The sequence below is a fragment of the Hydra vulgaris genome, chromosome 04, assembly GCF_038396675.1.
Source record: "Hydra vulgaris chromosome 04, alternate assembly HydraT2T_AEP".
Lineage (NCBI taxonomy): Eukaryota > Metazoa > Cnidaria > Hydrozoa > Anthoathecata > Hydridae > Hydra > Hydra vulgaris.
The window spans coordinates 35,385,335-35,399,807 of record NC_088923.1 but is presented as its reverse complement, the minus strand read 5'-3'; the positions used below and the strand labels follow the sequence as shown (position 1 = coordinate 35,399,807).

Below are 14,473 nucleotides of genomic sequence, written 5' to 3'. Positions count from 1 at the left end.
TGCCCGCCCTTATATACTGGCCCTGAGTAAGACCTGAGGGCAGTGGTTGATGGGACGGAGTCACCCCAAAAAAAACGTGTCAATGGCGTCTCAAAGACCGCTAGGTTTTGCTAAAATAAAAAGCTTCTTAAAATAGCAAAAGGGCACAAAATTTGCTGTTGCTCCCTCCCACTGCGTTTTACCCTTTGTTTTCAATATTACTGATCTCACCTTAGACTCGTTTTTTACTTACTAAAGAGGGGTGCCTGAAAAAAACGTCCACCTTAAGTATAGTTTATTTACATTTGATTCGTTAAAAAAACAAAAAAAGTTTTCCTGGATTTCACCGAGAATCGAACCTGGATCTCCGTCGACTATTGCCGCCGCATAAACCTTTCGCCCAAATACACACTTACATTAGTAAATTTTAAATTTATTTAAATTATTATTTGCATTTATATTTAAAGATGTTTTTAAAATGCGTAAGCAAAAAGCTTTGGGGTAGTATAAAGTATCTAAGGTACCCTCCGTCTTTTTTTTTTTTAATTAAAATTTTTAATTAAGAAAAAAAAAAAAAGGAGGGATGGGGGGGGGATATTTGAAGGGGGGGGGGTATTTGAGAAACGTACGTACTTTTAAGGGGGGGTGGGGACATAAAAGGTCGCATGGCAACAGGGGGGAGGGGGGTCGAATTTCAAAATTTTTGGCGTACGTACTTTATGGACGACCCCTAAGGGGTCGTCCATAAAGTATGTACGCTCATAGGGGGAGGGGGAGGTCTTCAAAAAGCGTATGGGGGAAGGGTTCAATTCAAAAGTACATACTTCGATTTTCTAATTTATCACAATTAACCAGCTAATCAATAAAAAAATTAAAATTCTGACTAATGATCCTAGTTTGCCAACATAAAAAGTATGGTATAGGGAGTAGAGGGTATAGTTTCCCTTTGTGCACACACATGCATGGGTGCTTTCAGGATTTTTTGATGTTCCAGATAGGACACTTTCACACATCGTGCAAACTTTAAACTTAAGTTTGTTTATACCTATGCCAAAATGAGAGGGGTGTAAATTTTGCATGGTCAACTTTTGTAATTTGCAATATTTTTCTACAAAAATTAAAATCTGTCAATAAATTTAAATTTAGTTTTAGATGGTAAAGTTGAAAACTTTACTACATATTCCCTCACGTATGGGCAGGGGAGGAGGCAAGCGTTTTAGGGCTTTTTGTTCCCAGGCCTCTACCATCTCAATTTTTTGCAAGGCCACCTCATTTGGCATAAACATACTTAAATTTGGTGTTTGCACGATGTGTGAAAGTGTCCTATCTGGAACATCAAAAAATCCTGCAAGCACATCTGCCACGCCTTATATACTGACCCTGAGTAAGGTGTATTTCAGGCAACCTATTTTTTGAGTCGACAAAAAACAGATTTTAGCAGGGCCATGGTTGATGGGTTGGAGTCCCCCTAAAAAATTGTGTCATTAGGGTCTCAAAATCTTCCAAATTTTACCGCTAGATTTTACTAAATAAAAAGCTTCTTAAATTAGCAAAAGAGCACAAAATTTGCTGTTCCCCTTCCCCTCCTCCCTCCTCCTCTAATTAAGGGGTATGGGTAGCCTACCCTTGGCACTGGGTTTTAGCCTTTGTTTTCAATATTACTGATCTCGCATAAGGCTCGTTATTTATGGACTCACTAAAGAGGGGTGCCTGAAAAAAAATGTCCGCCTTAAGTATAGTTTATTTTTATTTGATTCGTTATTAAAACAAACAAAAAAGTTCAATATGGATTTCTCTGGGAATCGATTAACACTTTAACCTCTTGGCCAAGCACACACATTAAAAGTCTGTAATTTAACTTTATTAAAATTAATATTTGTATATATAATTGAAGACGTTTTTATAATGCGCAAACAAGGGCTTTGGGGTTGTATAAAGCATCTAAGGTACCTTCTCCATTTTTTTTTTTTTTCAATAAACTTTTATATTGAAAAAAAAAGTTGGGGTATTTGAAAAACCTGCGTAAAAAAGTGGGGGTATTTAAAAAACCTGCGTACTTTTTAAGGAGGGGGGGTGGGGACTTAAAAGTACGCATGACAACAGGGGGAGGGGTCAAAGTTTAAAATTTTTGGCATATGTACTTTATGGACGACCCCTAAAACAATAAAGATACTCAAGAAAAGGTTTCTTGAGTTTTTTTAGAAAAGGTATGCTTGGTTTTAGAAAATCTGTAAATATTGTGAATAAGCCCGATATCATAATAATCTTTTTAAAAACGATGAGGCGCCAATACAATATTCAATTGATGATTTGTAACCTGACTTACAAATCAACTGAACGAACTAAGAATTCTGCAAGCTGTTTAAAAATTTATGAGCAGCCGTGGAGTTTATGAGCTTTTATGAGAGTTTATGAGCAGCCGTGGCGCAGTAGCTAGAATTCTGGCTCAGAACCCAGAGATCCTAGGTTCGACGCCAGCTCTAGCCCAAAAAGCGACATTGGTACGGAAGGAGGCATGAACTTCCTGTTAAATGCTCTCCTGCGGTGCTTTGTGATAAGACCGCAAGGACTTCTGGGAGCACCTAAAATAAGTACAAAAAAAAATCATAAACTCGGACTTTTTTAATAACCAATGTCATCAATCACATGAACAAACATTTATATGGCATCACGCTTCACAGGACTGAACTAGGAAGTGTATTAGTTGTTTAACAGTTCATTTTCTGGTTTTATTGTGTTGCAAATGAAACATCTTAGTTTTTCAATTGTAAAATTCATTATTTTAAATTTCCCAGAATCAAGTTTTATTCGTCACTACTGTTTCATTTCAGGCGTTATCATCAGACATAGGTACAAAATTTCATTGATCAGTTGTTTCTTGTTGAACGAGTCCAAAATATCGATAGATTTTGTCGAATGTGTCTATAACTCCAGATACCAGCAAGAAGCTTTCCTCTACCACAGTTTAAGTTAGGATTGCTTCTAGCTTCTTTCAGTTGTGATAATTTTTCTTTGAAAAACTCCCGTACATTGCTCCAACTTGAATCATACTTAGTAGTTCTTTGTTTGTCTGTTCTTCTCATGTCAATTCCAAGTAATTGTAGGAAAAATAACCATCTCGCCTACTTCAAAATACACTTCTGAACAGAGAATGAATCAATCAATCTGTATATAAACTGATACGGCTAGTACAAAATTGTTTGAATTTTTGTTGCTTCGAAAAAGTCTTGGATTGATTGTCTCCTGGTTTCGAACTCTTTCGCTATTTCAACCATATGCCCAAAGCGATTAGAAACAAAACCTCTAAATCCGTAATGTTTAGTATTCTGAAAATCCATCTAGTCTTTGTATTCTGTGTATAAAGGCCGTTTTCCACAAGATGAAGTATTCGTGCAAAGCAAATTTTTTTATCTATGATGAAAGCCATTTTGATTTTCTTTCGCGCTTTTTTTTTTTTTTGTCAACAATATAAATGGCAGCATTTTTATTTTTGACAACAAAACTGTATGTTTATCTAAAAGTAGTTATTACTTTTTTAGCATACTTTCTACTTTGAAGCATGTCGAAATTTCTTCCCATGCATTAATTTTAAGATTTCTGTCTTGGTATGTAATATGTGATATCATTTTGTAATATAATAATTTAATATAAAGTTTTTTATAAGAAAGCATAAGAAAATAAATGCTCGATTCTGATATGAACATTTGTTAAAAAACTGTTACTGCAAAAACGAACAGTAGGTTTAACTCTATGTAGGGTTTTTCACATAAAGGTTCATCTTTGTATGGCCACTAGAAGATAAACCTTCTTATGAAGTGTAACTTTCAGAATTGACAGTATGCAAATTTATGTTGGTCAATTCTTGATTTAAGTCTTGCTCTTTATTTGATGAATTTACTAATGCTTGCTAATGTTCAGAGTGAGTTCATTGAAAATCAATAAGAACGCCAGGTTAAGAATTTTGTTTCTATGCCACTTTAAAAAAAAATGCACTTTCACATTTTTACTGTTGACATCACGTGATATAATATTCAAAGCTTGATTGGTTTTCGCTTATGGCGATTCGCAAAAAGTCTAGAAGAGTTTAACTTTTTTTTGCTGCAGCAAAATGCTGTATCAGCTTAATTTCTAGAAATGTTTTATCTGCGCGTGCTTATCGACAAAAAAAATTCACTTCACTCAAATATTTTGTCTTGTGGAAAACGCCCTTAAGGATACGGAGTGACTAGCATGAGTAATGGCAAGAAGAACTTGGCTATGGCGATTTGTCTAAAAGTGTGTATTGAAGTTGATGGAGAGGTGAACGCTTTCTGTCCAGTTGATATGTCCAACAGTTTCTGAGCTCTTATTCTTTGCTCGTTGTTGCAAAATACTTTATCGATAGGATGATTGATGCCCAGTTTTAAATGCGCAACATTTTAAATTTTTATGTCCTCCACACCTAGGTTTTTGTGGATATGCTACATAATATGCTACAATATCCGGAATGGTCTAACATCTGAAAATCTATAACACCTTTCACTTCATTCACAGTAGAGTCCGCCAACACCACAAGACACTTCAGCCTGAACTCGTAGGCTATCACATCCTCAGATCCTGAATGAGAAGTATTCTTAATATAGCCTGTGGTCAATGTTCTTTGCTCGTATTTTCTTAGCCATCTGTAACAACATCACTAGTGTCTTTATTAAAATGATAATTTGATGCCATCTGGAGATCGAGGTAAGATGCGTCTTCCAAATATCTATCTATAGTCCTAACTGAGAGGAAGACGTAGGTGAGATCTCTACTCTAGTAAAGTAACGCCTTTTTAGGTTGTCGGCGACTGCTTTTTTATGGTTTATCCGAATCTGACTCAGAATCACTCAGTTCTTTATTTAACCGATTTGAATTGATTGTCTATTTCTGACCAATGATGATGTTAGTATCATTTATGACGATACCAACTACGTCACCGCAACTGATTTTGTGGTCAGATAAGCACTGGATTGTGCATCTTATTATACGTTCGTCCAAACATTTACAACTATTTCTTACCAGAATCTTTAGGAACAATTCTCCAGGACTAGTTGGGTCATTTGTCAAACTTGAAGACGATGTTTCTGGCATGATTAGGAGCGCGACAAAGAAATCTTGATTTCGGTTTTTCGAGTTGGTTCCTTAAACGTCATCTGTCTTTAGGGCATCCGTATACTGCAAACTTCTGCATGCTTTTTCCTCCTTACTGGTTTCCTTTAAAGCCTTCCGCTTTTTCTCATTTAATTGATATCTTTCCTCGTTTCTCTTTATTTGTTTTTTCCATTTCTATGAAACTGTCGATGTACAATTTGCCAAGTAAGACCCGTAGCAATTATCTTAATGGAATGCCTCGTCTTCATCTATCATTTTAACGTCAAACGACTTTCCCAACTTTCTTTGATATGCCATATTGTTTGTTCTGATGTCGTAGGCTCTACTTGTCATACGCATGTTGAAGTCTTGAGCTTTCTGTATCCATTGACTCCTTTTCTTGTAACATGAATTTTTATGTTTAACCAAAGTCATGAAAGTTTGGTATTCGTCTCTTCTCTTCTTAGCTATGTATTGTTAGGTGTCGCTCATATAGTTAAAAACTAGTCAAAAGAGTGACACCTAAATAAAATAAACAAAAACTAAAATCAACAATAACAATATTATTAAATAATACAAAACATAAATTAACATAATTAAAAACAAAAAAAAAAGCGATGAAATTATAAAATACACCTAATTATCCTAATAATACAGTTAAAATAATATGTGATAATAATATGTATCAACACAATATATAATAACAATGATAGAGTTTACATAACAATAACAGTAATACAATAGAAAATAATAATAATAAAAATAACAAAGGCAATTATAATAATAATAATTTAAATCAAGCAATAATAACTCATCATCAGATACAAAAAAAAACGCAACAAATGAAAACACAATACAAAAAAAGCAACACAATTATAAAGTGTTTATAATGAATGAACAATATTGAAATGAAATAGAGTGTGAAAAAGAGAGAAAAAAGAAAATTAAAAACAAATCATATGATAAAATAATATTAAAATAAGTATTGTGTCGTATAATATATACGATATATATACACAAACTTAAAAAAAAAAAATTTCATTACAACACAACAGAACGTAAAAAAAAAAAAAAAAGAAACTAACAAAAAAGGAATAATAACAACAAATGATAACACAGTACAACAAAGAATATTCCTTATTTTACAAATATAGTTTAATTATTTTTATATAAATTATAAGTTTTTTTTTTCTTTCTTCGTTTTCTTTTATTTACATACTTTTATTGTTTTTCTTTTTTATTCGATTTTTAGTTGTTTTTTTCTTATTTGGTTTTTTCCTTATTTCCTTAATACCTTTTTCGTTTACTTTCTTCTCTTTCAAGTTTTTTTCGTTCCCTTATTTTTAATTGATTTATTTATTTAATTTCTTTTACATTATCATATTATTTTTCTCTTTTTAAAAACTCTATTTGAACCGTTGAAAAAAAGCGCCCACCATTTGCAATGTCATTGCAACGGATCTTATTAAATGAAGAGTTAAAAAAAAAGGCAAAAGAAAGTTACCGTAAAAAAGGATTTTTGTTTTAAAAACTAAATTTATTTTCGATATATTAAGAAATTTAATAAGAAATAAGAAAAACTAAAAATATCTTTGAATTATTTGTTAGAACTGCTTGTTTTAAATTATTTGTGAGGACTGCTTGGCATTTTACATTTTATTTATCAAGTGTACAGCTTTTTCAAACAAAGTTTTATACTTTTAATAAGAGTTTAGGGTTGATTGCACTTTTTTTTTTAATATTTTTGCTTTTAGTATAGCCTTTAGTAGTAACATTTTATATTTAAAAAAACATCCACAAATAGAAGTTAAAAAAAAATGAGTTACTCGAAAGTAATTGTGTTTCTAGTAATTCCCATTTTAGGAGGGGCGTCATTTGTGCTGTTTATTAGTTTCTACGTTATCATTTATATGTTTTTCTATCTTTCTTGTACTCTTTAATTTTTTGTACACACTTTTAAAGTAAAATAAAAACTTAATGAAAAAATGTCATTTTTTTGATTATAGAGGAACCACCTTAAATAAGTGAAAAGATGCAGTTAATATGCAATAGTGATATAGTGGTAGAGCGCTCATCTCATAAGCAAGAAGTTTCGAAGTTTCATAAGTTTCGAGTTTGAGACCCGCCTTGTCCTTGCTCAACGTAGTTAAGGAGAGATCCGAAGAAAAATATCGCGTTTAGGCCCTTTCGTTTTTAAAAAATGCCATTTTATTTTGTGTGCGTTCTGATTGGTTTATTTTTTTTTAAATCTTGAAGCTTATTGTATTATTTTGTTTACAAATATTTGGTGATTTTATTATTGAGTTTCAAGTTTTAGCTTAATACGATGGGGCAGAAGTTATATAAAAGCTGAAACGTTTCTTTTTGGTAATTTATTCAAATGACTATAAAGAGATAATGAAAGTAAATTGTTATGAGTGAAAACTGATGTGAAAATTCGATTTTAACGTTTTTACTGTTTACGGAAAGATAAAATATGAGCTTTTTAGCCAATTATTGAATATTTTAATGCTGTAAACAAGGAGACTTTTTACTTTCGAATAAAATAGACATTTTTGGAATATAAATACTTATCACATTTGTTTCTACTGTTTTTATGACGCTGCCTGATGCGTTTTATGTATTTTAGTGGTAGTTTTGCTTTGTTTGATACTTTGGATGAAAAAAGATTTATAAAAAAAATAATAAATTATATAAGAAAAGCTTAATTTTTACTTTTTAAAAATATATAACAGTAATAGTCGAAAATAAGACAAAAAGTTGAAGTTTGAAAATGTAAATTTTTGTTTTTACGAAATGTGAATCGTACGGATCTCTCCTTAACTACGCTGAGTGGTAGTACCGTGCTCAACTAGTTTCTCTGCGTAGCGGCTTTGTTCATCAAGGTTGGTGTTTTGGAGTTGAGAGAGGGTTGTAACCACAATTAAAGTAGCCTCCTTGACTGTAATGACCTTTTCAGCCTTGGGGAGGTGAATTAACAAAACAAAACATTAGGGCTTATGAATAATACACATAACAATGTCACAATATTATGTGTATTATTATTATTCTTTTTCTGTGAATCTGATTTTTTCATTAACACTTTAGGACAATTTTTGTTTATTACTGGTCTTGTTACGACTTTTAATAAATTTGACTGTTGACTAAATCAACTAATACACTTAAACCGACTAAAAATCAATTTAGTCGAAATATGGTAACAATTAAATTTTTTGAAATAAATAGTAATAAAAATAATAAAGTAATATATATTCGCTTTCTATTTTTTAACATCAAAGCATTTAAATAATAATGGAACAAAACAATATGAGAGAAGAGCCGCTCTGACAACAGGACAATTTATTCCCAGGCTCCAATGATTTTGAGACCGCCTTAAAAACTTGTTAAGTATCAAAAAGTCTATAAAATCGTATTTACAATGTAATTTTATAGAAGACATTTAGATTTTGGAGCTCTCAATAAGACAAAAAAAAAATGTGATTTATTGAATTTTTTATTAACAAAATACAAGTACAATTGCATTTTAGAGATTTATTTACTGTTTTTTTAACCATCTACGAAAATTGGCTATCATCCATTCTTTGTTTTTTCTTTTGCTGTACTTTCGTTGGTATTTTAGTATTTTCTTCTATTAATATTGCCAGAGATAAGTCTCATTCATGTATATGAGTCAGACTTGTCCTATATCACTTTCATTTTCTTGTTTGATGGGCCATTTTTTGATGAAATTCTCGAGAGCGGAATAGTTCTGCATTATAAATACAAGCTTATCTGCCTTGTCACAATTGAGATTGTGTCTGCGATCAGTGATAAGGTCAGAAGCAGAAAATGCTCTTTTAGATAATGCAGAGGTTAGATACTATTGGTACCAAACAATACCAACATAACTGATATACCTTACAGTATCGATATCGATACTGTAAGGTATTGCACCGAGATCAAACGATACCAACATTAACGATACTTTCGATACCAGTATCGCGTAATCTCGATATTGATACTGTAAGGTATCGCACTGATACCAGGCGATAAAACATGACTCGAGACCGGTTATCTAGTGTCTAATAAATAATGCTAATTAATATAATGTGATGAATTAGATAAAAATTTAAGAGAGTTAACAAAAAAATAGGTAATAGTTATAATAGTATATGTTATTGTTATGAAATGAATAAACAAAAATTAAAAGTTGAAAGTTAAATCGATTGAAATGTTAAATCGAAAAGATATAAGAATTTTTACCCGACTAAATCGACTTTTAGACGACTAGTAGGAAGTCCATAGTCGATTAAATCAAATATTAGATTTTTCAAAGTCGACTAGTCCACTTTCAGTCGTTTTAGAAGAAAACGTTAACAACACTACTTATAAATCAATCAATAATATAAACAGGGTTGCCACCAAATCAGGGAAATTTAGATACAATCAGGGAAAATCAGGGGAAATAGTTGATTTAGGAAAAAATCAGGGAAAATCAGGGAACTTTTTAATTTTTCTTTAATGTTCTGAAATGTTTTCTAATAAAAATTTTCCTTTTCCAGCATATCAGGGTTAATGTTTAACATTTTTAAAGAAAATTAATCACATTGTGTTTACATTTGCTCTTTTTTTAGAATAGTACAAATTTTTAAAATTTAAAATGGCAACGTATTTCAAAGAAGAACGGTTAACTGATCCTTTGTTTGAAAAATGGCTGGTAATATGCAGAGATAAAAAGTCAGCCAAGTGCAAAATATGCAAAGTTGAATTTAATTTGTCAAATATGGGCAGAAGAGCTGTGATAAGTCACATGGATGGCAAAAAACATGCACAGAAATCAAAACCAGTATCTTGCTTCTTCGTGCCTGCACAGTCTACATCTAAAAAGCAAGCAATTCTCACAGTAGATCAATGTGATAAAAGTTGTGCAGAAATCTATTCTGTTTTAAATGCAGTACAAAATAATTTCTCATTGAATTCGTGTAATGAAAATGGCCTACTTTATCAGAAAATGTTCCCTGACAGCAATACTGTTAAATCTTATGAAATGGGTAGAACAAAACTTGGTTATATAATTAATTTTGGTCTTGGGCCTTATTTTCACAGACTTCTAATTGAAAATATAAAAAAATCTCCTTATTATACTGTTTCATTTGATGAAAGCCTGAACGATTCTTTCCAAAATTGTCAATTAGATCTAAATATTCGGTTTTGGAACAGCGATCTAAATCATGTTGAATCCAGATACTTTGACTCTAAATTTTTAGGTCATCCCACAGCAAAAAATTTACTTGAAAGTATTACTACGTCTTTGTCAACGATTAATAGCATAAATCTAACTTAACTAAGTATGAATGGTCCAAATGTGAACTTGTCCTTTCTTAATCTTCTTGAAAAGCAGCGTGATCAACAAGGACTACCTAAACTTCTTAACGTTGGGACTTGTAACCTTCATGTAATACATGGGGCTTTCAAATCAGGTTTTCAATCTGTTGAATAGAATATAGGAAAGTTAATGCAAGCATCATACAAACTTTTTTATGATTCTCCAGCTAGAAGAGCTGATTATGTAACTGTTACTGAATGTGAGAGTTTTCCTTATGCATTTTGCTCAACACGCTGGGTTGAAGACCAAAAAGTTGCAGATAGACTTTGTTTAATTTGGGAGAATGTTAAAAAAATAATCAAGTATTGGGAGACTCTTCCTAAAAGTAAGCAACCAAAATGCAATAGCTATGACACAGTGTTAGGGGGAACAAAAGATGAGTTAACTGTGACTAAATTGAAATTATTTTGTTACATTGCAAGTTTGTTGCAAAAAATCTTACTGAGATATCAAACCGATGCCCCAATGATACCCTTTCTTTTTGAAGATTTGTTCTCAACTGTTAAAAGTTTAATGGGTTTGATTATAAAACAAGATATCCTTAACAGCATCGTCAATGGCAGACAACTTCAAAAATTTGATTTCACTAAAAAGGAAAATTTTCTGCCATTAAAATTAATGACAATTGGATTTGCTGCAGAGCGTGACATTATCGAATTGAGGAGAAAGGATGCGTTATCTCAGGATGTCATCAACAGATTCATGAAAGATTGCCGTCTCATTATCATTGGAATCCTGGAAAAAATATTCGAAAGAAGTTTGAATCGATTTTCTTTTCTGGAAGCAACTGGTTGCATCAGTCCAGTGTCAATTCTTTTTAAACAAAAAGCTGATCTTCTTCATCAGATGAAATCCGTACTACATCTAATTCTTTCTTGCTCACATATTACTTCAAATAAATGTGATCAGGCTTTCATACAATTTTCAAAGTTGTTAGAGGAAAGTTCAGCTACTCTTTTACCCGCATTTAAAAATTTTCACACTGGAAATCGTTTAGACAAGTTTTATTTTGAAACCATTAAAGTTGGTGTAGATTACAAAGTTTTATCAAAAGTTTTGATAGTTGTTTTTACGTTATGTCATGGGCAAGCATCAATTGAGAGAGGTTTCAGTATTAACAGAATATGCACAGCGAAAACATGAAAGGAAAGTCACTTATATCTCGTCGCACTATCAAGGATTTTATGGTATCAAACAAATTAAGGGCTCACGAAATAGAAATAAACAATGAAATGATAAAGGCTGTTCGTAGTGCCTCGTTACAATATAAAAACTATTTGAAAAAGAAAATAGCGTGATAATGCTTTTAGATCAGAAAATATTGGGACTTGAAGAAAAGAAAAAAGTATTGAACGAAGTATGTAAAACATACAATGAGGAATTTATTACATTTACCAAGGAAGCTGGCAAACAGCAGGATATGTCTCAAATGAAACTACTTCTTACAAAAGGTAATGATCGTAAGCGAAAAAGTGAGGAACACGAAAAAGAAATAAAGATGCTTAAAGAGGCTTTAGTTATATTGCATAAGAAAAAAAAAGATGTCAATAACAAATAATTATATTTTTCTAACATAAAATTGTTTGATCTTTATTTCAAACATTTCAGTATTTAACAATATTACTTTTTTAGTTTACTCATTTAGTTTTTGTTAGTCTTTTATAATTAATTATTATAACTTGTGTTTATTTACTCTTGAATTTTTAATACATTGCTCGTTATTAAAAACGTTTCCAATCTTAATTGTTTGTTTTTTTTGAATCTCGTTATCTTGTACCCTAAGTCTGACAGATTTTCAATCCCCATTGAACATATCCGTTTTAAATATACCCTGATTAAACCCTTGGTGGGAGGGCCATAAGATAGGTCAAAAAATCTTGATAAGTCAAATATTTTCAAAAACTCGGAGAGCTCAGCCTAATTCGGACATTCTCTTAGTTATTTCTCTAAAACAATTGGACAAATGGGTGTATATATATATATACATTTTATGTGTTATATAATAATTTTATGTGTTGAGAAATACTTCAAGTATTTGATTATTTATTTTAATTTTGAAACATAGATTGGTTCTCTTAGTTATTTCTCTAAAACAATTGGAACATTTTCCTATATTGGACAAATGGGTGTATATTTTATGTTATATAATAATTTTATGTGTTGATTGAAGTATTTGATTATTTATTCTAATTTTGAAACAAATAGATTGGTTCATTACTCATTGGGGAATTATAATATCTGTTTTTTAGAGGTAAAAATGCTCTGGGGTTAATGGAGAAGTTTTAATGTTAAGTTTTTTGAATGCTGGAAATATAAGGGGGAAATAAGCAAAATTTAAGGGTAAGAATCAGAAAAATTCAGGGAGAAAAAAGCAAAATTTTAGCGAAAAATCAGGGAGAAAAAAGCAAAATTTTAGCGAAAAAATCAAGGAAAATCAGGGAATTTTGTTCTCAAATAATGGTGGCAACCCTGTATAAAATATTTTTATTGAAAAAACAGTTTAAAAATAAAACTTTTCAAGGAGTCTGGATTCCAATGATGACTCGCTTTGGCAATTGGGAATCAAGTTTTTGGAGTAAAAGCTACGATGCTTACGAAAACGGTTTTGGCCTGTTCAACCAACAATGGATTGGCTTGAAAAAAATTTATCAAATAACCAACACGTTTTTTACTGATATGAGAGTTGATTACGTTTTTGAAGAAAGTATAACATTAAGTACGATGTATCATAACGTAATAATTGGCTCAAGCGAAGATAACTACGTGTTTAATTATGAAAAGTACGACCCAAGAGGCTGTGAGTTTAAATTTATACTTTCATTTTACTTTTTTAACTTGATATTAAGATTACCTTTTAAATTGGTTTTCATTTGTTTACTAATCTTAAGTAAATTTTGATGTTTTCGTTGCTATAGTAGTTTTTTATTAGGAAATTTTGCAGCTGAGCGACATAATTACTAGGAAATTATGTTTTGAAATATGCTAGCAGCAAATTTCTTGCGTTTTTGTTTAGAACTTAAGCTAAATTTAACAGAAATTTGTTTAATTTTAATAAATTTTTTACCAATGTTAAGCACTTGAACCAGATCGATTTAACGCAAATGGCTCGACATTTAAAAATTGTAGTATGTGGTGGACGACTAATTGCGATAAAAGTGCATCTCCAACTTCGTTATATAATATATCGTACGGATCAACTAAAAATTTGGTTGCCATATATTTTTCTTTACGTACGAAAGAAATCAAGGGAAACCCTTTTAAATAAAAACGTAGTTTTTTTTTTTTTGCTTATTATAATTTTATTTTTAACTGTTAAAACTTATGTCAATTTATTAATAGATTTTATTATATAAGATATATAAGAAATCGACGTCAATTTATTTAAGCTGCATTTTCGTACGAATTATTTACTATTGTGTTTAATTTCTGTTGTGTTTAGTTTCTGTCAGAATTAATTTCTGATGCGATTAGTTTCTCTTACGTAAAAATATAACGCCATCTTGAGATTACTCTGGAAAACGAGAAATAAAATTTAAAGTTAAAAACAAAGTTTTAAAAAAAAAAATTTCGAATAGTTTACAAAAATAGTTTTTAATTTTTAGGTATTTTTTCTTTAATAAAGTAATGAAAATTGCAGCTAAAACGTTTTGGATTCATTTTTGATGACACTTGTTCTTTTCCGATTGTGATCTATTTTATGAATGCTGAACTTATAGTATATCCAAATAGTTTAAATTCAAAAAACTAATGCTTAACATTAAAAAAAAACTTGACTTTTTCTTTCCAGTTTCAAAATAAGCTTATTTACCCTGATGTTTGCCCGAAATTTTTACTAATGTTGAAATTTTTTTTTCAACTTGAACGTGAACGTACGTGGTATAAGACAAACAACTTTAAAAAAAATTAAAGATAGCAAAATTTACTATTTCAGTAAGTAAAGTAGCTTCTAGAGATTCATGAAAATAGATTACTGAAAGTATTTAATGATAAAATGGGAAACAAGCTTGTTAGTGTGCAAAT

The 14,473-nt window shown here is 31.0% G+C and overlaps 1 protein-coding gene across 4 annotated transcripts in view; it reads left to right on the top strand.

Annotated features, from left to right (window-relative positions):
- Positions 1 to 14,038, top strand: part of LOC105843863 (uncharacterized) — a 73,157-nt gene extending 59,119 nt beyond the window's left edge. For all 4 annotated transcript variants that reach the window (XM_065796186.1, XM_065796187.1, XM_065796185.1 and 1 more), the window contains 2 exons: positions 12,975 to 13,250; positions 13,528 to 14,038. In XM_065796186.1, the coding sequence (XP_065652258.1) occupies positions 12,975 to 13,250; positions 13,528 to 13,718 (467 nt within the window). In that variant the 3' untranslated portion in view covers positions 13,719 to 14,038. The remainder of the gene's footprint in view (positions 1 to 12,974; positions 13,251 to 13,527) is intronic.
- The last annotated feature ends 435 nt before the right edge of the window (positions 14,039 to 14,473 follow it).